This window comes from Colossoma macropomum, unplaced genomic scaffold (assembly GCF_904425465.1).
Source record: "Colossoma macropomum unplaced genomic scaffold, Colossoma_macropomum, whole genome shotgun sequence".
Lineage (NCBI taxonomy): Eukaryota > Metazoa > Chordata > Actinopteri > Characiformes > Serrasalmidae > Colossoma > Colossoma macropomum.
In genome coordinates, this window is record NW_023494789.1 from 51,399,782 (window position 1) to 51,422,216 (window position 22,435).

At 39.2% G+C, this 22,435-nt stretch overlaps 1 protein-coding gene across 1 annotated transcript in view; it reads right to left on the minus strand.

Annotated features, from left to right (window-relative positions):
* Positions 1–22,435, minus strand: part of ptprt (protein tyrosine phosphatase receptor type T) — a 464,808-nt gene that overhangs the window by 68,023 nt on the left and 374,350 nt on the right. The window contains exon 20 of the mRNA XM_036571590.1: positions 14,664–14,751. Coding sequence (XP_036427483.1) covers positions 14,664–14,751 — 88 coding nt within the window. The remainder of the gene's footprint in view (positions 1–14,663; positions 14,752–22,435) is intronic.

Genomic DNA, 22,435 nt, shown 5'->3' on the forward strand with positions numbered 1-22,435 from the left:
GACAGCAGCGATATGCATGTGTCATTAAAGACAGCATTATAAGTCCTACTTTACTGGATTTCTCAAAGTACAGTAGATGAAATGTTTAATAAAAGTCAGCGTGTTCATCTTTTTGTACGTTCCAACTTATCAAACCTCAGTAAAACTAAATATCGAGTGTTAAGTATCGCAATGTCCTGTTTTTGCCATATCGCCCACCCCTAGTGCACAGCATCTCCTGGACCAGCAGGGCTCTTCTGTAGACACTTTGGTGTAGACAAGGAAAAATCTGACCCTCAGTACCGAGAAAGCTCTGTGAGAAGCTTCAGAAGAGCCTCCAAGCTCTGCAGAGGAGATACGGAGGACAGAAACAAGGCCTCGTCTACCTCGCCACGAGCAATCATTACCAAAGATGGAGCAGAACTACAGACTCCTGGTGGCTAATTGATTGAATCGCTCTGGCTGCAGTCGGCTTCTCTTAAGCAAAGCACGTTCGGCACGCCAACCATTAACACGTAGCCTCTGGAGTTCTTTCCAGGCCTGAAGGTGCGATGCCTTTTTCGGTAATTATCAGAGTGCTTCAGGAGAGGGCAGAGAGAGAGGGAGAGAGGAGGGAGGGAAGCAGTGGAATGATGAGAGGATGGGTAAAAGGATAAGTCTGACACTTGCTCCGCATATGCGGGTGGTGGTGGGCTTTGATCACGGCGAGAATGCAAATGTGGTGTCGAGAGACGTCAGCTGGAAACGGTCTTATGCTGTCTGGCGGTACAACCCTGCAATCTCTCTGCTCTGTCTATGTCTCTCTCTCTCTCTCTCTCTCTCTCTGTTATTTTTCCTCTTCAAAACACCAACACTGGTCTTTGTTTGAGACGCCTCTTTGCATCACCCTCCGTCTCTCTCTCTCTCTCTCTCTGCTCACACGTGATCTACTCCTGACCTGGGAACTCCGGAAGGGAGGAGTGAGTGAAAGAAGCAGAGGGAAGAGGAAATGAAAGAAAGACATGAGTAATTAGACACCTCCCGAGTCAGCTGTCACTGTAAAGTGCACAGCAGAGGTCCTCCCTATAGCGAAGGCCAAGAAAATAGCCTTTAATTGGACAGAGCTGACCAGACTACAGCGCTGAAGGCCTTGTTCTTTCAGTCCTCCCCCATTAGAACCTGCAAAAGCCACATGACGGCTTTTACCTCTCCATCTAAGGCTTTACAGCGTCCGTCTGAAGACGCATGCATCAGACTGCAGCGCTGCAGAGCTCCACGGTTTAAGACTTACTCTGCTGCTCTGACTCATCTGCTCCAGTCAGAGGTGTAAACCTCTGATCTCTGCTTCAATTCAGTAACAATATCAAAGCTCAAAAGTCAATTCAAGTAGATTTTTTGGTATGATTTATGATTTCACGGTTAAAAATGAGAGGTCAGAGAGAGGTCAGCTCAACACAAAATGTTATAGTAACTAATAATATGGCTTTTCTTGAGTTGACAACTTGAGGACACAAGAGTTCACACAACTCAAACTTTAGTTGAGTCGAAAGTTATTTTATTTTTTTAGTTCTGCGTTTTAGTTATGGTAAATAAAATAAACTCGTTTTTTACACTCATCTTCCCCACTAGCCAGGACTCTTTCCATCACACAGTCCTGCTGGACATTTTTCCTCTTTACATCCACCTGTTGAGGTGACGGCTTAGTCCACTGCACCACCCAGGAACACATTTTTTTTGGTGGTAATGACATTTATTTATTAATACCATTATATTTTTTTTGTGATCATTTTTTTATTTGTTTCCTGTTAATCAAGCCGCACTTTATCACAACATTACAGAACTGAAGGGAAAAAATAAAACAATATAAGATAAGCCTGTACGATCCAATCTTTTCATCACATCACAACAAATCTGTTTCCATGTCTAAAGAGTAGATGTGCTAACTTTATTAATCCTGGCTGTGGCCAGTTCCAACATAACTATGTCATGCAGCTGAAATAGCCAATGTCGTACACTTAGATGATGTGGGTGGAGCCGCCTCTGTGCAGTGATTTTTTTTAGCGATGTTAAACCAGCGAGCCACATCTTCCTTTGTTTCCCTGTTAAATTTAAATTGGAGTCGTCGTTTAGTGATAATACAGCTGGAGTTGTTTTAACTTTAAAGCATGTCATAGTTTCATGTGGTGCAGCAGTCTAATAATTCATCCCGACATCAGGAGGTTGTGAGTTTGAATCCCAGCAGCACTATAGCTGTCCATATCTGGAAGGCCCTGAGGAAATTATGCCAGATGGGACTGTGTGATAGAAGGAGCACCAGCTAGTGGGGAAACTGAGTAAAAAAACACATTCAGTTTTGTTTTTCTCACTGAGATGCAGAGCTAGAAACAGTAGCTGGGAGCCATGTAATCAGTTACTATATCATTTTAAGTTGAGTCAACTTCTCATTTTTTTTACAGTGTATATTTGAAAATACACAAATTTATCTTTGCAGAGTAGTGGAAGACAGACAACAACAACAAAAAATGTTTGTTTTTACTCTAAGAAACAGCTCAGAATTTAATTTTTGATTAAAAAGTGCACTCTTAATTACTGGATTGATTGCAGTCAATTCTAACTGTCCTCATCTTCAGATCAACTTAGCAAAGCATTTTACAGCTCCAGTTCCAGCTTATAAAGGTCTTAAATTAGGGTCGTCAAAGCTAATATGTTAATAACACTGTTATATGCTTTTATTTTTAAGACCATTTTTCCCCCTTGACCTATGTTGGCCTTACACACCAATTTGGAGATATGTATTTTTTTAGACAGCAATATATATATATAAACACACAACTGTGATTAGACTTACATTAAAAGTTTTGTTATATATATATATAATATATATATATATATACAAACGAAAGAAAAAATACTTTTAATGTAACGAGATTTTATTCCAAATCAATTCGGATCTTTCTGTTGGTGCATTCATCATAAATCACTCACACAATATAAAAAGCAGCTGCCGTCATCAGATGGCATTAAACTGAGGCAGTTCCATTGTGATATGACTGTGGAAATGAACTAATGAATTAAACTGGGAGTGCTGGAGTCGAGGATAGGGCAACAGTACAATGAGCTGCTGAGGTCCTGCAGGGCTTCAGTCTGTCACCCTGATCTAAACTGAGGAGAACAGTGAGGAGATCAAAAGGAGATACAATAGGGCTGATACAGCAGGGCAGATACAGCAGGGCAGATACAGCAGGGCAGATACAGCAGGGCAGATACAGCAGAGTAGATACAGCAGATACAACTCGCTTCAGCACAAACACCTCAGTGTTTCTGCTATCTGAATACTCCTCATTCAGCTGATTGGATCTTAATCAGGGCCTGCATCATTTAAATGAGGTTTGCAGTGGCCCTTAAGGACTTCTCTGGCCACGCTGGGTTCCAGTGGGGAGGGAATGAAATGGTGCTGAAGGAGTAGGTGGAGTGGTTGATGAGTGATATGGAGGCATTTAAAAGACTGGAATGAATGTTTATAACAATATAAAACCAATTCGGTTTTTCAGTTTTTGACATAATTTGAAAGTGGTGTCCTTTACATTGTGTGTAAATTTCATGATGAATGGACCAAAACAAACGGCCCAAAAATTGACTTACATTAAAAGTAAAGTATGTTTTTTCCTTCTGCTTTAAAGTTACCATTTTGGAAATATGAGGTTTTGTTCCAACAGCAGGGGCATATAGCATCATATGCAGAATTTCATGGGCCATTATGTAGCTACATATTGTAATAATTTTAGTATGTTTTCACTTTAGTTTTAGGCCAAATGTGTCCTAAATCTTGGTCTTGATTTTAACCACACATTACATTTTTAATGACTTTTTTAAAAGCTTCCTTTTTTGTCCTTTGCCAATAAAATATTTGCATGACATTTGTCTTTGAAAGGCTCTCCATGGGTCATTACTGTTCAGTTAAGTCTATTTTTTATTGATTAGCCTTTTTAAAAAAATTGTTAATTGTTAAAAATAATCAATAGACTCCTCAGATACTAATATAAATAACCATGGCAGCCCTAGAATGGTTGGACAGATGGACAAAGCAACACTGTGGACAGATCCAGAGAGTGCCAGTGGCAGTGAGTGTCTGTTTTACAAGCCAGAATGTTAAACCAAGTGTTTCTAATGGCATTCAGCACCTCGATTCCTTAAAATAACGCTATTATAAAATGTTAACTTCACAGTAAAGAAGACACACTCAGCCATGAAGCCTTTTTAAAAAGGAAACGTGCTCTTTCACAGCTCAGCCAATGGCTGTCTCTCTCTCTCTCTCTCTCTCTCTCTCTCTCTCTCTCTCTCTCTTTCTCTCTCTGTCTCTCGAAGAACCGTCCCTGCTATCTCACAAGCCTATTAATCACTGCTCCAAAGCCCATGGCCTTCTTACTGTCCTAATAAACAGTTACACCACACTGTCAGCGACTCGCCACGCGTTTTACACCTAAATAGCTTATTAAATCCCGGCTTGGCGGGAAAAGGTGCTGTCAGACTCGCCAAGTGCTGCCTCGTACTGTTTGCGGCATGAGAGAGAAGCATTCTGGGAGTTAATCCAGTTTAATCCCGTTCCATCCGCTCGGAGATTAGACATTTTGTCCCCAAAGAGTACCTGAGAGGAGCAGAGCGGGTCTTCGGAGCGGCTGAAAGTGCGTCTGGATGAGTGTCGCTCTAATCTGAATGGGATTAATCCCTGAGAGTTCATTTGCGGTAAGGTCAACAAAGTGACTAAAGGTCTTAGAACCGGTTCTGTGGTGTAAGAGGGACCTGCTATCGACTATCACTGCTGTCCAAAGAAAACAATCTTCAAAATAGTAACTTTAGAGAAAAAGGCGAAAACACTCTGTACTTTCAATGTGAGTCAATGTAAAAAGACTTTATTCCAAGCAATTTTCTAGCATCACTACTGGACCATCCATCATGAAATGTTCAGATAATGCAAAGAACAGCTGCTCAAATGATGCAGAAAAGTAAAAAAAGAAATAGAGATACATTAATTACATTCTGCTAATCATATGGATCGTATGATCTAATTCAGTCTACAGCAACATGTGGGTTCTATCAAAATATTGTTTCGAGTAGCATATTGTTGCTGTCATAACAAAACCCAAACGGGAACTTTGTAGGAGAAGGAAAAAACATTCTTAAAGAGGTTTTCAACTTGATTGCAGCTCAGTGACAGAGAAAGATATGTAACCTGATGATCAATAACCAAAGTAGAAATTAAAAACATATCATAACCCATAATTCAAATGGAATTATACGCTATTACGACTCATCATTTGACTGCAAGAGCAATTCAGACTGCACTGTAATTGATACTGGCAACATAAACGCTCTTACCACAGCAAGCTTTTGTTTTCTGGCAGGAGTCAGAATTTCAGATTAGTGGAGATAAACAATTCCATAGGTAACCAGCTGGTAACCCTCTGGGCCTTCTAGGCCAGTAGAGAAGGACTAATACTTTCTTAGTGCCAAACATAGATTTCTATAACTTTTAGGTCACTTTTATTTAACAGAATCACTATACTTCGTGTTTTTATTCTATATTTTATTAATATTTTATGCCCATTTCCTATTTTAGCTGTTATTTATTTATTAATGTATTTATTCATTCATTCATTCATTCACTGTTTTACAAATTATGTTGTAAATGAGGGTCACCCTCAATGTACTTCTGAGTCAAAACAAAGGCTGACTAACTGACTGATTGATTGATTGATTGATTGATTGATTGATTGATCTTGCTAGTGCTAACATACTACAAGTTTTTGTGTTGTTTTGCATCACGTTTTGACATTTATGGTTCGAAATGGAGGCCAAACTATAATAGTTGTGCTTCACCACTGAAGTAATTAGTACTGGGTCCATATAGGAAGTAAAACATTGTAAAAAAAATATTATCTAAGTTGTTTTTTTTTTTTAACTTAACTTTAATGTGTTTTATTATATATTTTATTGATATTTTATGTTTCCTATGTGTGATTTTCTTCTCTTCTTCATCATCTTCTTCTTATTATTATTATTTATTTAATTTTATTTTTTATATGTATAAATATTCTTGTCTGTCTGATTTTAATTTATTTTAGTTGATAAATTTAATTTATTTTTTTTAATCCCTCTGTAATTTGCTTAGCTACATTGTAAATGACCTCAGTGTACTTCCAAGTCAAAATAAAGTTTGACTGATTGATTGATCCATTCATTCATTCATTCATTCATTTATTCATCTAGCTAATGCTAAACATACTGCAAGTTTTTCTCATTCTTTTTGCATTAAGTTTTGACATTCAAGTTAAACAAGCACTGGATCCATATGATTAATGAAATATTGCATTCATTTACTCAACAAAAGGAGGGACGAGAAGGTCACACTTTATTTCGGATGGTCCCCTATAGATGCTCTTCAGATACCTAAATCACTAACAAACTTTCTGGTGATGTTCAGTTGATTATCAACAACATTGTGGTTATGGTCAGGGTTAGGAGTAGGTGTAGGTTTTGCCTTGAGGTTAAGGTGAGGGTTAGGTTTAGGTTTAGGGTTAGATTTAATAAAATCTTTCATACTGAACTTGAAGTTCAGTTACAGTTAATAGATATTTAGTTGAATGTTACTTAAAGACAGTCTGAACATTCACAAAGCACCTACAGTGGAGCATCCAAATAAAGTGTTACCTACGATAAAGATACAGAACTTTTCCTGAGATGTGTTTAATGCTAATTCCTATTTCAGAGTGTTATGACAAAACTCCTAATAACAAAAGAAGCAAACACCAGGTACTGAGGACGCAGCCTGAATGCTAATCATCATGCTTTGGTCAACACATCAGAGGAAGCTTCTATTTTTTTATTTTTGACTTCAGTGGAACCTCAGAAGATTCTGATGCTACGTGAAGGGAATTAATGTCAGTCAGAGTTTGAGGAATCTGCAGAGAGAGGCTGCTCGTACAAACACGCACATACTTGAAAGAAGGAGACGCACTTCAAAAGCTCACCTTCAAACTCCGGCTAATGAAGACGAACAGGCCGGATTCGAACGCCTTAGCTTGCTCACTGTGGCCTCACGTGCACAGAGCTAACGATGCTAATGCGGCGCGGTGAGTGGCAGGTAGCAGAATGGAGCGGAGTGTATTGATTTCCCCGTGGGATCCGCTCCGTATCCCTCTGTGATCAAGCACTGTTGGTATCACTTGAAGGAAAATTGCGTCATGCGTTTGAAACCTGCCCCGCGTCAGCGAAGGCCAGAGAGGCTGTTAGGATGTCGTGCGCCGTGAAAGCTGGTGTTACTCAGCTGAGAGGTTTGCAAACAGCTGCATACGTGGCACGCAATCCCATAAGGATTCATGGCCGACGCCCTGCAAAATCAATACTGGAGCTGCAGCGATACCTGGCGCAGACGACAATCCAGGATAAAAACACAGATAATCTGTCTGCTTTGGTGTTTCTGGAACTGGTTTCTCAGCTGCTGCAATCTGTTTAGAGCTGTTGAACCGGTCAGCTCAACTTTCTGTTCAGCGTCCAGCCTGTTATCAGCACAGTTCTATTACTATTAGTAGGGAAACAGTCCTACGCAAAGGTTTGGGCACCCCTGGTCAAATTTGTGTGTGTTGTTTATGATGTTGGCAACCCAAATGTTAAGAAAAGCCATTTTGTCATTTCATCAAAAATCTAACCACCTTTGGAGCCACAGCATTTTATGTCCATATTACCATCTTGGCTGTAAATATGTCTCAGGATGTGCTGATGCTCTAGTAGAAGCTAAAAATATAATAGAAATAAAAACGCAGCCTTACTTTGCTCTGCTTTAAGCTTCAGCTCAGCTACAGCTGCTTTTCTCACATCTCCAGCAGGAAAATTTGAATGAGAAGCGACTTCAGCTTCGAGACTTTAGTGTTTGACCGTTTTGCGTTGCAGATTAAACGTATCGGGAAACCAGCTGGAGTGATTAGAAATGCAAATTCAAGTCAATTCATCTCCAAATTCTCCATGTTCGTCTTAAATCTCTCTCTTTGCCTTTTTGTTAGCTACTAGTGTGATCAGTTAGTAATCTCAGTGTTACTGAAATAATAAATAAATATGCAGAGTTTTCCCCACGTGCTCCCACATGTACATGCATTCTAAATGTATTCTGAATATGTTACTTTTTAGGTATTGTAATGGAAAATGTTACTGAATACATTTGGTACAGTGTATATAGTTTACAGCCATCACTACTTTTTAAAGTATTCTGCCCAACACTGGTAACAGCTGACTTCCATCATTCATGTCTGAGTTTTAAAAATCATTTATATGCATCAAATCATCACACGTTTTATGATCCATTATTCACAACAGTTATGATTGTCTCATTTGCAACATCAGCAAATCAGCACTGAATGATCAAACGCTAACAAACCCTCCAGATACAGGTTGTGCTGTGGCTCTGTTGTGTGTGTAAAGGCTAACAAACCTAGAGGAATAGACAGAGATCAGTTTAGAGATCAGAGAGTCAGGAGATAATAAACTCCTCTGTTCTAGACTCTGTTACTCTGATTACTCTTTATGTTTTTGTAAGTAAAAACTTGGGAAAAAGGGGTGAAAGTTAAGAGGTTAATGCACAATTACTGTATATTTATATGGGGGGGGAGGGGCTAATACACAACATAAATACATTTTTTTTTTTCCAGTATGTTAAACTCAGCCAATTTAAACTCATTCCTGAGCCAATTAATCTCTCTCTCTCTCTCTGTCTCTCTTTCTCTCTCTCTCACTCTTTCTCTCTCTCTCTCTCTCTCTCTCTCTTTCTCTATCTCGCTCTCTCACTCTCTCTCGCTCCTGACAGGGAGAACAGACTGACTCCGCTCCACATTTGCCTAATTACAAAATGAATTAACGAGGGAACGTTCTAGGCAAAGTATGAGGAACGACAGGCTGTGAAGAACAGAGGGAGATTTGTTTTGGGTAGTTAGTGAGAGTAGAAGAGTCGCGCCTGAGACACTTTCCTTCCTCTCCTTCTGTCTCTCTCTCTCTCTCTTCCTCCCCTATCTCTTTTTCTTTCTATCCCTCTCTCTATCTCTCTCCCCTCTTTCTCTCTGTCTCTCTCTCACTGTCTCCCTCTCTCCTTTATTTTCCCATTCTCTTCCTTCTCTTTTCCCTCTCTCTCTATCTCCCTTCTCTCTCACTCTCCCAGCTTTCTTTCCTTCTCTCTCTATATCTCTCTCTCTGTCTCTCCTCCCTTCCTCCCTCTCTCTCCTTCTCTCCCCCTCCCTCTCCTTCTCTTTCTCCTCTCCTCATTCCCTCTCTCTCTCCTCCATTATCACTCTCTACCTCACTCCCCCTTCTTTCCTTTTCTCCCCCTCTCTCTCTCCTCCATTCTCTCTCCCCTCCCTCTCTCTCTCCTTCTCCCCATCTTCCTTCTCTCATCCCCTCTCTCCTTCTCTCCTGCTCTCCCTGTCTCTCTCTTCTGCTCTCACCCTCCATTTCTCTCACTCTCTCTCTGATATGTAAATGTTTGTCAGTTACTCTGTTTATTTTGGGTGGGCTGTCTGTTGAATTATAGATGACCATATGGGGGGATTTATGGCTGACACGGGCCGCTCCGCAGCTCTGCGGGAGGACGATGACGGGACAGATGCGTCTAATCGAAAAGCGCTTAGCTCTCTCCGATAAATTGTCAGAGGTAATCAAAGAATGCATCACTGTTTACGCTTGTGTGTGTTCCTGACTCACGCTGCGCTCACACTCCTCAATACATCAGCAAAAATTCCGCCAAATAAATGACAGTGCTTAGAAATTAATAACCTTGATTAATCACCTCCGTCTGTTTATTTACATGTCCTCAGTAAAGTAACTGGGCTGTCTGGCTCGTCACTGTTACTTTACAGCTTGATTAGACGGTGTCAGTGCAGGAGAAGAACAGAGAACATGTAACTGTTCCCTAAAGACCAGCACAGAAACAGTGGCTTTGGAAACTCTTTCCACCTGGGAGCTTTTTAATCAAAGACAAAATGTAGAACTTCTGCTTGTCGAGTACTGACGCCTGTGGAAGAGACTCTCTGGAACAGGAATCATAAAGTAAAACTGAGTGTCTGAATATCAGCCAGATATTTGTTGGTTGCATTAGGTATTTTGTTGCTGTTTTTTGGGTTAATGTAATATTTATGCTTGTAGTTTTCTTGTGGATTTATTTTGCACTTCATTTCATTCTTGTGGCTTTTGTTTCATACTTTGTTTCTTTTGTTTGGCTTTGATTGTGAACTTTATTTCATCATTGTGGCTTTTATTTTGTACTTCATTTAATTCGTGTGGCTTTTATTTTGTACTTTATTTCATTCTTGTGGCTTTTATTTTGTACTTTATTTCATTCTTGTGACTTTTATTTTGTACTTTGTGGCTTTAATTGTACTTTGTTTCTTTCTCGTGACTTTTATTTTGTACTTTATTTCATTCTTGTGGCTTTTATTTTGTACTTTGTTTCATTCTTGTGACTATTATTTTGTACCTTTTACTTATAGCATTTAGTTTGAATTTTGTTTCATTCTTTTATTTTATCTTTTATTTAATTTGTGGGGCTTTTATTTTATACTTTTGTTAATCATTTAATGCATATACGGTTCTTTTCATGGTAAAATGGTAAAACAAATAGCTTCAAAAAGGGTTCTGCTTTAGTTACAAGCTTGACATCATCACAATAGCAGAACCTTTTTGGTGCTTTATAGAATCAAACACATTCTCCACCAACCTGAAGAACCTTTTCACCGGGGAAAGAACCATAAAGCATGAAACGGTTCTGTAGAGCTCATGGGTCTTAATAGAACGATTACTTTGAAGAACGGTCTTTGTTATTTTGTAAGCCTCTTTGTTGCAACCATGTTCTTTTGGTATTTGTAAGTATTTTTAAGTATTTCTAAGTATTTTTAGTATTTTCTTCCCTCTGATGTCACAAACGCAGCCCAGAAAAGATTCACAAGTAGTGAGAAATCCTTCCACCACACTGTCAGCTCTGCTAGCGGCCCACAGCAGTGAGAACAGAGCTCTCTTACACGGAGGAATAAAAACATTATTTCTCCATTTCCACATGAAAATGAACTTTAGAACCCCCTTACAGTAAGATGGACAGTTTTCATTACCCGCGTGTGTAATTAAGAGGCTTTAACGATAGCAAATTCATCATAATACCCGCCGGCTATCAGCCAATGACAGGCTGTTTCATTTGGGGCCAGTGTTTCATTTCAAAGACTTTCGCTTTAAAGAATGTCTCAGCAGTTACAGTGAAACCTTTAGTATAACGGCATCAATGTCTTCCAGTGTAACAGAGATGCTGCATACAGAGCTGCGCTGCTAACAGGAGCGGAGCTTCTAATCAAAGACAAATATATTACTAATTTCATATAACAGTGCAAATACTTAAAGTCCCAGGGAGGAAAATATTACAAATGTTTGCAAAAATAGTGAAATTAACTTAAATCTAGCCTATTTATATACCATATTTCCCAGTTTGAGATGTTTGTGCACTCATTATAGGATTATTCAGTTTATTTCTAGACATTATTTACTTGTTTTAGGTATTTTATTAAGTATGATTATCTCACTATACTGACAGATAGTTTTGCTGGTTTCAAGCTCATTTCTTACAACAAGCAAAATTATCTGGCAATACAGTGAGATAATTATACTTAATAAAATTACTTAACATAAATAGAATGTTTAGAAATGATTTAAATAATAATAAAATAAGCTTATAAGAATCTCAACAGGAGAAATATTAGATTTGCTAATTATATTTAAGTAAATTTTACTTGACACGATACCATTTTGTGCAGTGTGTGATTATAAACTTTAGTGTTATATTAACCCTTTGAAATCACGTCTTAGTACATGGAATATTTGTGATTGGCCAAGTCAGTCACCCAAGCTGAAGCCCACTGAGCAGACAGTTCATTTAATAAAGACATGATTATATACGCAGGTCTGGAGGAGCTTCACCAGAGGAGATATAGTGACATATACGACTCTTCATGACAGAATAATTTAAGATTACACTCATCTTTATTTGGGCATATTAATATCAATTAATTCCTCCCTGAAATGGTGTATATGTTTGTAAATGACTGTCATTTCCATATGAATGTCATATCGGTCATATCGCTGTTGTTGGAACAAAACCTTGTATCTCTATATTTGATGGTTTTCAGTTTTTGACATAATTTGTAAATGCCTGTTTCCCTTTACATTTTGTGTAAATTTCATGGTGAATGGACCAAAAGAAACGACTGAAAATGACTTGGAAAAAAGTCTGGTTCCATTGACTTACATTAAAAGTAAAGCATGTTTTTTTCTTCTCCTGTAAAGTTACCATTTTGGAGATACAAGGTTTTGCTATATATATCGTTGCTGTTGCTGCATTTTCTTTTCTTATTTTTTGTATTTAAGTACTACAAGGGAGCTGCATAACTAGGATTTTCACTCACCTGTGTAAATATGATGCGACAATAAACGTGATTTGATTTGAAGCGATGCCTGAATGAAGGCACAGATGAGTGAACAATATTGGTGTTGGATAAATGAGCGTCAGGCTGCTGAACACAGGTGGTCTAGCTTGCTAGCCTTTGGTTATTCTGGGTTAGCTTTAGTGCACCAAGGTTCTCTGACTCTGAAACTGTTCTGTGTGGGTGGAGCCAGAGACACAGCCTTGTGATTGGTCAGGGAAATCCTTACGGAAGTGCTACCCAAAAAATAGGACCCAGTTTACATAGAGAGGAAAGAAATATGGTGGAGTATATTGATCATTTATTGGTCATTGGAACATTATTCAAAGGGTTTATTTACTACATGTTTACTGTCTGCCTGTAAGAGCAAGATTAACCTAATTAGACAGAAAACAGATTTAGGTTCTCTGTGTCTTTAACGCAGCAGGTGTGCAATCCATATGTACCTGCACAGTGTCTGGCTCTGTACTGTACAGGCAGCCAGCTTGATTTGAGGGTAAATACATCTACATTTATGCAAATGACATTCATTTACATACATATACACCATTACATCATTTCAGGAAGGAATTAATTAGTATTAATATTCTCAAATAATAATGAGTGTAATCTTAAACTGTCATGAAGAGTCGTATATGTCACTATATCTCCTCTGGTGATGTTCCTCCAGACCTGCATATAAAATTATCTTTATTAAGTGAATTGGCTGCTCAGTGGGCTTCAGCTTGGGTGACTGACTGGGTCAGTCAAGATTATTCCACATGTATGACTCTGGATGCACTGATATGCGAATATGCCAATATTCAATCATTTTCATGTACATTTCTGCCAATGTTGATACATAAACATGTATAAAATGTAGAAATTGAAACTAAATCCACCTGGATTAGTTACAGAGGAGTAACGATACAGTTACAAACTGCTGTTGTCGGAAGAAAACCTCGTATCTCCAAAATCGTAACTTTACAGGAGAGGGAAAAAACATACTTTACTTTTAATGTGAGTCAATGGAACCAGAGTTTTTTCAGAGTTATTTTGGGCCATTTCTTTTGCTCCATTCTTCATGAAATTCACAGACAATGTAAAGAGCAACAGGCATTTTCAAATTATGTCAAAAACTGAAAAACGGAAAAAATGGAGATTTTCTTCCAACGGCAGTGAAACGCAATAAAATGAATAAAATGCAGATATTTTAGTGCAGAAACTCAGCATCACAAACATTCTTCCTGTCTCAAATGTAATAAACATATTATCAAATATTAGTGTGAACAATTGGCCAAATCTAAACGTCTAAACATCCACCCAATTCCTTTACACAATTATTTACCAACCACTATATGATTAATGTCATCGTTCATCCCTATTTAGGTCTGAAACTCGGGGGAAATGTCTATAAAAGCATGTAATTGCTACATGGTTACCCAAACTTAGATGTAAGTCCTCTGAAACTGGAAACAACAGTCTGTATTTTAACCCTGCAGTCACCACAAAATGTATATTAAATAAATTTTTAGATAAATTTTAGAATCTCAGTAGATATGTGGACTTTAAGGTAACTCTTATTTTGAAGTGGTGGTCTTCCTTGTGCTCACAGCTGTGGTTTGATGAGTTTAAGCTGGTTTACAATTGATTTGATTGAATTGATTTGCAATACGTTTACTTACTAGGCCTTACAGTAACAGTCCTACACGCTACAGCATATCAACCTGCACAAGCCAAAGACCGACTGCAGGACGTCTTTAAAGAACAGGAAAACAATGCTAATGCTGCTAATAACAAGAGAAAGGTAGTAGGGACCAATTAACATGGTCCCATTCACATAAAGCTAACTGTTCACTCCCAGACTGTATGATTATTAGCAACATTAGCCTTTCAGTATGACATATTACTTTAATTATAGCCAGATCAGCGCTAACTTCCAGTCCTCCACTGATTTCGTACAGTGGTGAATGGGGACGGTTTCCATTAGCATCAGTCAGAGCAGGTTCTACTTAGTCTTGTTCCTAAGACACTGTAGCATCTACAAGACCCAGTGTTATTAGACTGTGTCTGATATGGATCAGAACAAATTAGCATAAGAAATAAGCCATTAATGTACACGTGATGCTATAAGTGGCAGTTTAGCACAGCAGTTCAGTCCCAGACTGTATGATTATTAGCAACACTGGCAGGTTTTCATGCTCTCCATGTTTTTTCGGTACTCACAAGCAATGATGTTGCCATAGCGATTCTTGTTGCGGTTCTCGTCTTTCTTGGCCGTTTCCCATGGGGCAGTTTGTCCCTCCGCCAGACCCTAAAATTACACCAAATACAGTCACTAAAACATGATAACAAAGACACTCAAACCACACAACAAATCACCGCCTGAAAAACTCCACAAAATCCACCAAGAACACGTCCAGGAACACCAGAGAACCAGTGATACCTGCTTGCTTGGTTCTTGCTTGAATGTTGCACCAAAGCCTTAAGCACCAATAGAGGATGAGTTATTACTTCTGTTTTTGTCATATTATTGAAATATAATTATGTAATTACACATTTATTACATAGTATGTAATGAAATGCATTTGAATTGTATAGTAAACAAAAGTAATAACTCAACTTCTAAGAGTTAAATGTGTATGTTTATATCCAACCCTAAAACGGAGTTGTTTTGTTCTGTCATGCTGTTCAAATATAAATATGTAATTACACATTTATTGCATAGTGAGTTTGTAATGAAATACATTTATATTTTATTCACATTAATTACTCACAAGTTTAAGTTCTCACTCTTACTATTTGGGTACCAAGCTATGACAAAAATATGGCAAAAATGCAAAAGATGATTTTTCTTTTAACAAAGAAACTCAACAATAAATCAAAATCAAATCATAATAGACTCCAGGTCTAATCAGATATATACAGTAAAATAAATTCTGTTTTTGAAAATCATAACTGTCATCATAGACTGTGGTAAACTAAAATGTCTTTCATATACATTTTCATAATTTTATGAAGTCTAGCATGTAGAAGTGGAGGTTTCTCTCAGCCACTGAATTTCCTATCACTGTATTAAAGACGAGGCTTTGCTGACTGCTGGAAGCACTGTGATTTCTCTGATCAGTATGAGTGTATTATTGATTTGTTTAATCAGAGTCACAATAAAACACTACTGACGTGACATATTCCTATTGTTTGTTATTCAAAAAAGCAGTGATAAAAACTTTTAAAAATCTCTGATTTGTGGCTTTGTTAGATGTGCATTATTTACACATCACATAAACACAACAGCTCTGAGAAACTGCTTTAGTAGAGCAAATATTTAAATAAAACAACAGAAATAGACACTTTTTTGCACCAGCATTACAGGTTTAAGAATTCAGAATACAAATACTGCTACACACATAGTACAAGCAAACTAAAACTCCTGCAGACGTCCAAAATATTTTGCAAATAGAAATAATTTACCACCTGTCACTCTAAATCAGTTGACCAAATGATTTAGAATCCAGTCATTTCAGGAGCAATTCAAGAAGCTAAAACAGCAAACAGAACAAAATAAAGCAAAAACTGGCAAAATGAGTAACAAATTTATGTCAGAATGAGTGAAAATGAGTACTAATCCTTTTGAAAAGTTAAGTTTGATTTAAATTTCATTGTTTGTATTTGCAAAATGTTTTGGTCATTTTTGATATGTAATACTTTGCTTGTAGATTTTATTCTTTTATTTAAAACTTTTGGCACAAAATGAACTCCATAGAAATGCATGTACAGCAAAATGTATCAGGCTTGGTACATTTTAGTTTACTGCAGGGCACCATAAGGGTGGAAATTATCATGCCGTTCATTTTTCCCCATAGAGAAAATTGGCTCAGATCATGGAATTCCTTATATTCCTTATATATGACACCGACTACAGAATCACCACACGACTTGAGAGCTCTATAAAATATTTCTTCTTCCACTTACACACACAAGTGTGGTATGGATTTAAAGTTTAGAATCTGCTCTTTTGACACAAACTCTTTGCTAGTTACAATGTGATATACACCGATCAGGCATAACATTATGACCACCTCCTTGTTTCTACGCCCATTGTCCATTTTATCAGCTCCACTTACTATATAGGTGCACTTTGTAGTTCTACAGTTACAGACTGTAGTCCATCTGTTTCTCTGATACTTTGTTAGTGTTTTTAAACACTGTGTCCACTCACTGTCCACTCTATTAGACACTCCTACCTTGTCGGTCCACCTTGTAGATGTAAAGTCAGAGACGATAGCTCATCTGCTGCTGCACAGTTTGTGTTGGTCATCCTCTAGTCCTTCATCAGTGGTCACAGGACGCTGCCCACAGGACACTGTTGGCTGGATGTTTTTGGTTGGTGGACTATTCTCAGTCCAGCAGTGACACTGAGGTGTTTAAAAACTCCAGCAGCACTGCTGTGTCTGATCCACTCAGACCAGCGCAACACACACTAACACACCACCACCACGTCAGTGTTACTGCAGTGCTGAGAATGATCCACCACCCAAATAGTACCTGCTCTGTGAGGGTCCATGGGGGTCCTGACCACTGAAGAACAGGGTAAAAGGGGGCTAACAAAGTATCAGAGAAACAGATGGACTACAGTCTGTAACTGTAGAACTACAAAGTGCCCCTATATAGTAAGTGGAGCTGATAAAATGGACAATGAGCGTAGAAATAAGGAGATGGTCATAATGTTATGCCTGACACATTCAAATTACACCTTGTTTTGCAAATAAACTTTGCAAGCATATAATACAATCAAAAACATACTGGTTTTGCATTCTTGAGCCCAACACTGGAAGAAAAGTAGTAAAGCTTTGCACTGAGCAGTAAGAGGTGCTTTGGTAGGTGGCATTGTGTGCTGATGGTTCTTTTATTCAGGAATGGTGGCTTTTTTCACTCAGACGTCCTACATAACAGCAGCCACAGACTGAGAAATGTCATCCCTGCATCGGCTCCCAAACCCAAACTGCGCCATTTACTGTGACAGAACAATAATTCACACCATCCAGGAACAAAAGAGAGACTTCACGGACAAAACGACACAGGCTCCGCCGGTAAAGATGTCTTTGAGTGGGACGAACCAGCGGATTCAGGGTGTCATATCCCGACTGATTCACTGTGGGAGACACTCCAGTCTTTCAAAGAGCAGCGTTTTTTTGGAGAAAAAGAAAACAACTGTGCGCGATACCAATCAGAGGAGAACTGTTTGAGGAGCTGAAAGCTCGGCTTTTTCAAAAAAGGGAATTGATGGCGGGAAAAAAGAAAGCCGCACATCAGCCTCTGACAGATCCCAACACCAGACTGTTCACGCACAACTCTGCCAGAGTGCTGAAGTCTCGTATTATTATTATTATTATTTTTATTATTATTGTATTTTTGTGCAGAGAGCTTCTTTGTTTGCAATCACACTGTCAAAGTGTCTGTGTGATGATTATAACAAGCTGTAGTGCAGAAATAAAAACAAGACAATGAAAAAAAAATTGCCTAAAGAAATAATAAAGGAAAGTAAGGCAGTGGATGATAACAGTAATGGAGACGGCTGTTCACTCTTTATGGTGACTCTTCTGAATGACTAATTCTTCATTACAGCGCTGATATTCTCATCATTCACATGAACAAACACAAAAGGTCATTAATTCAAAACATACTGTGTATAAACATGTTAACCCTAATTAAAAGCTACAGCATGTTCCACTGCATGTGTGTTAATAATAGCTCCTGTGGTGATGGTAGGGATGTTCAGATCTTTATTTTTGAACCCTTGTACTCAAAGCAAAGGCTTTTTGCATTATCACACACTGGATTCAGTTTGCACTGCACTTTTGCTGTTTCTGGAAACATCTAAAGGATCAGATCAGAGCTGACACTGGCATATTTAAATAAACTGGGTATCGACTACAATATGGTTTTGATTCTTTGGTTCTTGTTTTTTGTGTTCTGTTTACTCCTTTGTCATAGCGGTGTGGTATATAGACATAATCCACAGCCTAATAACCAGATAACCAGGAGATAGAGATGTCTGCAGCACAGAACTGCAGTGTTTCCACTGTGTTTTAGCCACAGATCCTCTAAACACTGGCATGTAAAACGCAAGGGAGTGGCAATAATGCTTCAAGTCTATTTTTTGTCGCTTACCACTAGCAGCAATCCTTCAGAAGCACTAAGGCTATGTTCAGACTGCAGACAAACTGGATTTCTCAAATGAGATATTTTGAGACAACTGTCTGCAGATTTGTGTGTCCAGACATCAGCAGTCTATCAGCATGTGTTGCCGTGGTAACAATGTTGGCGTCAGTGACCACGTAGCTACGCTGGTGATGCAGATTACAAATGCGGATGCAGGAGAGATGGAGGTGCATCATCTGCCCTCCAAACTCTTTAGAACTCTCTTCATGATCATGAATCTTTGGAGCTCTTCTTGAATCCCAGCACTTCATCACTCTGGATTTGACATCAACGTAGACTGTCATGTTTCAAGTGACGCAAAAGACACTTTGAAATCTGATGAGTTTAACATGAGGGTTAATATTACCTGGAGTTATGTGTACAGATTGTTTTATAGCACATAAAAGGTGCCATAGTCTTTGCTGATGGAGGAGTAATGACAAAGCTCTAATAATCACATTTTGCATGAAAATATGCTTTAAATATACAGCTTGAAACAAATATCACAGCAGATATGTGCTGCTTGCTATTACTCATAGAAACTACTAAAGCTGAGTAAATTAAACAGAAAAAACTCCCTTTATTCTTCTCACAGCTCTCCGATATTCTCTCAGATTGTTCATTAATTAGGCTGAATGTCACATTTGAGGCAGATCTTAATTCCAAGCATCTAAAAACCTCATGGCTGAGCGACGATACGTCTTCATACATCTAAGTCAGCAGCATCGAGTGAAGAGTGAGGCTGTGTTTTGGATCCGAGTGCCATATGGAAGCAGTCAGGCGCAGGCGTACGTGCTCTCCAGATCTCTGCTATCTGTTGAAATGTCTGATGTGCTAAATGTGATCTAGCAAGCATCGCGTCTTAAGTCGCATAATCTTGCGCTGAAGAGCCCTTTTTCCAAAATGCGAGAAATGGGATCTGGCAACAGTTCGGAGCGCTCATCCGCCCCAGCGATCTGCGATGAACTCCCTGTCCATGTCAATTAACCAGGAGCTGGCAAGCCTTTCATTTAAACAATTATCCTTAAATAACCCAATTAGCGCGAGGAAGGGGAAGGGGAGGAGCAGTGGAGATTACACAAAGGAATCTAGACCTCCTGGCAAAGAAGGAAACTTGCTTTTTTACTTGGGTCATGTGTGTGTGTGTGTGTGTGTGTGGGGTGTATTCCCAAAGAAAACAAAATGCCCTTAATGGAATTGCTTTCATCTCAAAAGCGGCCTTTATTTGAAGCTATTAATACGCTTTGAAAGAGAGAAGAAAACAAAGATAAAACAATCCCACTCGCGTCTCCGCGGACCCTCGGAAGACGCAGCGGCGCACGAGGGTAGTCCGTGCGTATGCTGCGAGAGTGAGCGTGGGAGGTAGTGAGTCTCTAGACTGATGGGCTGTCGAGGTCTTCCTCCCCCTCATCATCCTCATCATCATCGTTACTGAACTCTTGAGTCATCGAGGAAGAATTTCTCTCATTTTCTTCATCAGATAATGTTAAAAACAGCCCAACTGTCTTCTGATGTAATGCGTAAAAGTACCACATTACACTGTTCTCATTAGGAGACATTATAAAAAACCACTAAAGTACGATCTTACGTAACGTCCCACATCTACGTTTCACACCACACAGCAAACCTGCTACACACTCTTAGAAAAGATGGTGCTTCAAAGGTTCTTTACTAAAGAAATGGTTCTGTATAGAACCATGAACACTCAAAGAACCCTTTGCATGATTAAATGGTTCTTTGCATTGATAAAACATTCTTCAGATTGATTGATGGAGAATGTGCTGTAAATGGTTCCATATAGAACCTTTTTGAAAATGGTTCTATAGGTTCTTCTACTGTTACAATGTCAAACTTGTAACAAAAGCAGAACCCTTTAGCGCTGGTTTAGCTGGACACGCAACATGGTCCTGCTGGTGGACCAGTATACCACCATCCAAAACACAACATTTGCTGGTTTTGCTGGTGACCAGGCATGCTAGTCTAGACTGGTTTTTCAGGGATGTTTTCATCTGTTATGTTCGTATTTTTAGTAAATCAAGCCATAAATTGAGCTGACCAGATGAGATTTATCCACCCAGGAGTACAGCCGATCAATATGTTTATATATATTTTGTCTATATTTGATTATCATATTGAGTATCGGCGGGAATGTCAATATGGAGCCATCGCTAGACTCTTAGAAATGATGAATCTTAAGTAAAGACAATGGTTCCATATAGGATCATGAACACACCAATAACCCATTGCATGAGTAAATGGTTCCGTGCATGGTGAAAGGTTCTTCAGATTGATGGAGAATGTGTTGTTTATGGATCTACACGGCACCTTTCTGAAAAGTGGTCTATACAGCACCTGAAAGGGCTCGTCTATTGTGACAGTCTTGACATTGTAACAATAGCAGAACCCTTTTTACTGCTATACAGAACTGTGCCGTGCTCTCGGCATTCAGGCCCTGCCATCCTGCTGGTTCTCGGGGCCCATGGGATGGGCGCATGACACAAGAACCCTTTTCAAAAAGGTTCTATATAAAACCACCTACAACACTCACCATGCAAAAAAGCATTTATTCATGTAAAGAGCTCTTTTAGTGTTCAAGGTTCTATTTAGAACCATTTTCGTTACTACAAAACCCTTGAAGAACCATCTTTTTAAGCGTGTACTGCAAAGGTTTGCTGTTTGCAGCACATAAAAAAGAAAAACAACAGCCACTTTTGACACTGTGGGAAGCGAAAGCTGCTGAGATTTTGCTCTCGCGGTGGGTGACTGAGGGTCGGGACTCGACAAAGAGTTAGTTGTCTTTGTGTTCAATGTCAATCAGTCTCCCTCGCACGCGTAGAACCATCCGGATGAGATCATTTGAGGTGATTATGCTGACAGTGCTGACACATACAGGGAGGCTCTGATCCTCTCCTATCAAAGAACCCCTTCACTCCCCTTCACACCTTTATGTCTTTATGAACTTCCAGCATGGAAAAAAAAAGCTCATAAGCATGCACGGGCACACACTCAGAACCTCTGCTAAAGTCACACTGCGCTCTCTCTTTCTTTCTCTCTCTCTCTCTCTCTCTCCCCTTCTCTTTCTTTTCAAAGCCTCCCCAGAACCACACACATGGCAGCGCATGAATGGCAGCCTTTTAATAGAACATGAAATGCTCGAATCCCATTTCAAACATGCTCCCTCTGTCAAAGCACTGGGAGAAAACGCCGCATTCATCCCAAATAATCCCGTCAAGAGCCCGCAGCAAACACGCACAATTCAGTGTAAATATATTGAGTGTTCCTTATTCACCATATAAAAGGAAATACCACTTTTATATTCATAAGGCAGCGGCGAGGCGGCCGATATAGGAGCCAGGAGTCTGCCAACTTCATTTGTGGAAGGATGGGAGAAACGGCGAGGCAAATCAGGTTAGAAGAGCGCGCCGATAACAAAAAGACGTTATAAAAACGTCCACGTTGATGTATGTCCCTTTAAACGCGGAGCCGGAGAGCCAGCGCAGTCAGGGAGGGAGGGAGAGGGAGAGAGAGAGAGAGAGAGAGAGAGAGAGAGAGAGAGAGAGAGAGGGCAATGCATCTCAGCTTTACTGCCAGGTCCAGACTGGCTGCAGGGCTGATGGAAAAGCACCTCGCCTATTTTAACTCCGCTGCTTATAGGAACACTCTGATAGAGCGACTGAGGCCAAAATAAAGTCGCCCCAAAATAAATAACCTCAACAAAATGCTTGAAAAATGAAAAGTGAAAATGCAGTGCTGGAAGAACTTGATTGATTTTGCCTATTTTTGCATATTCGTCACAC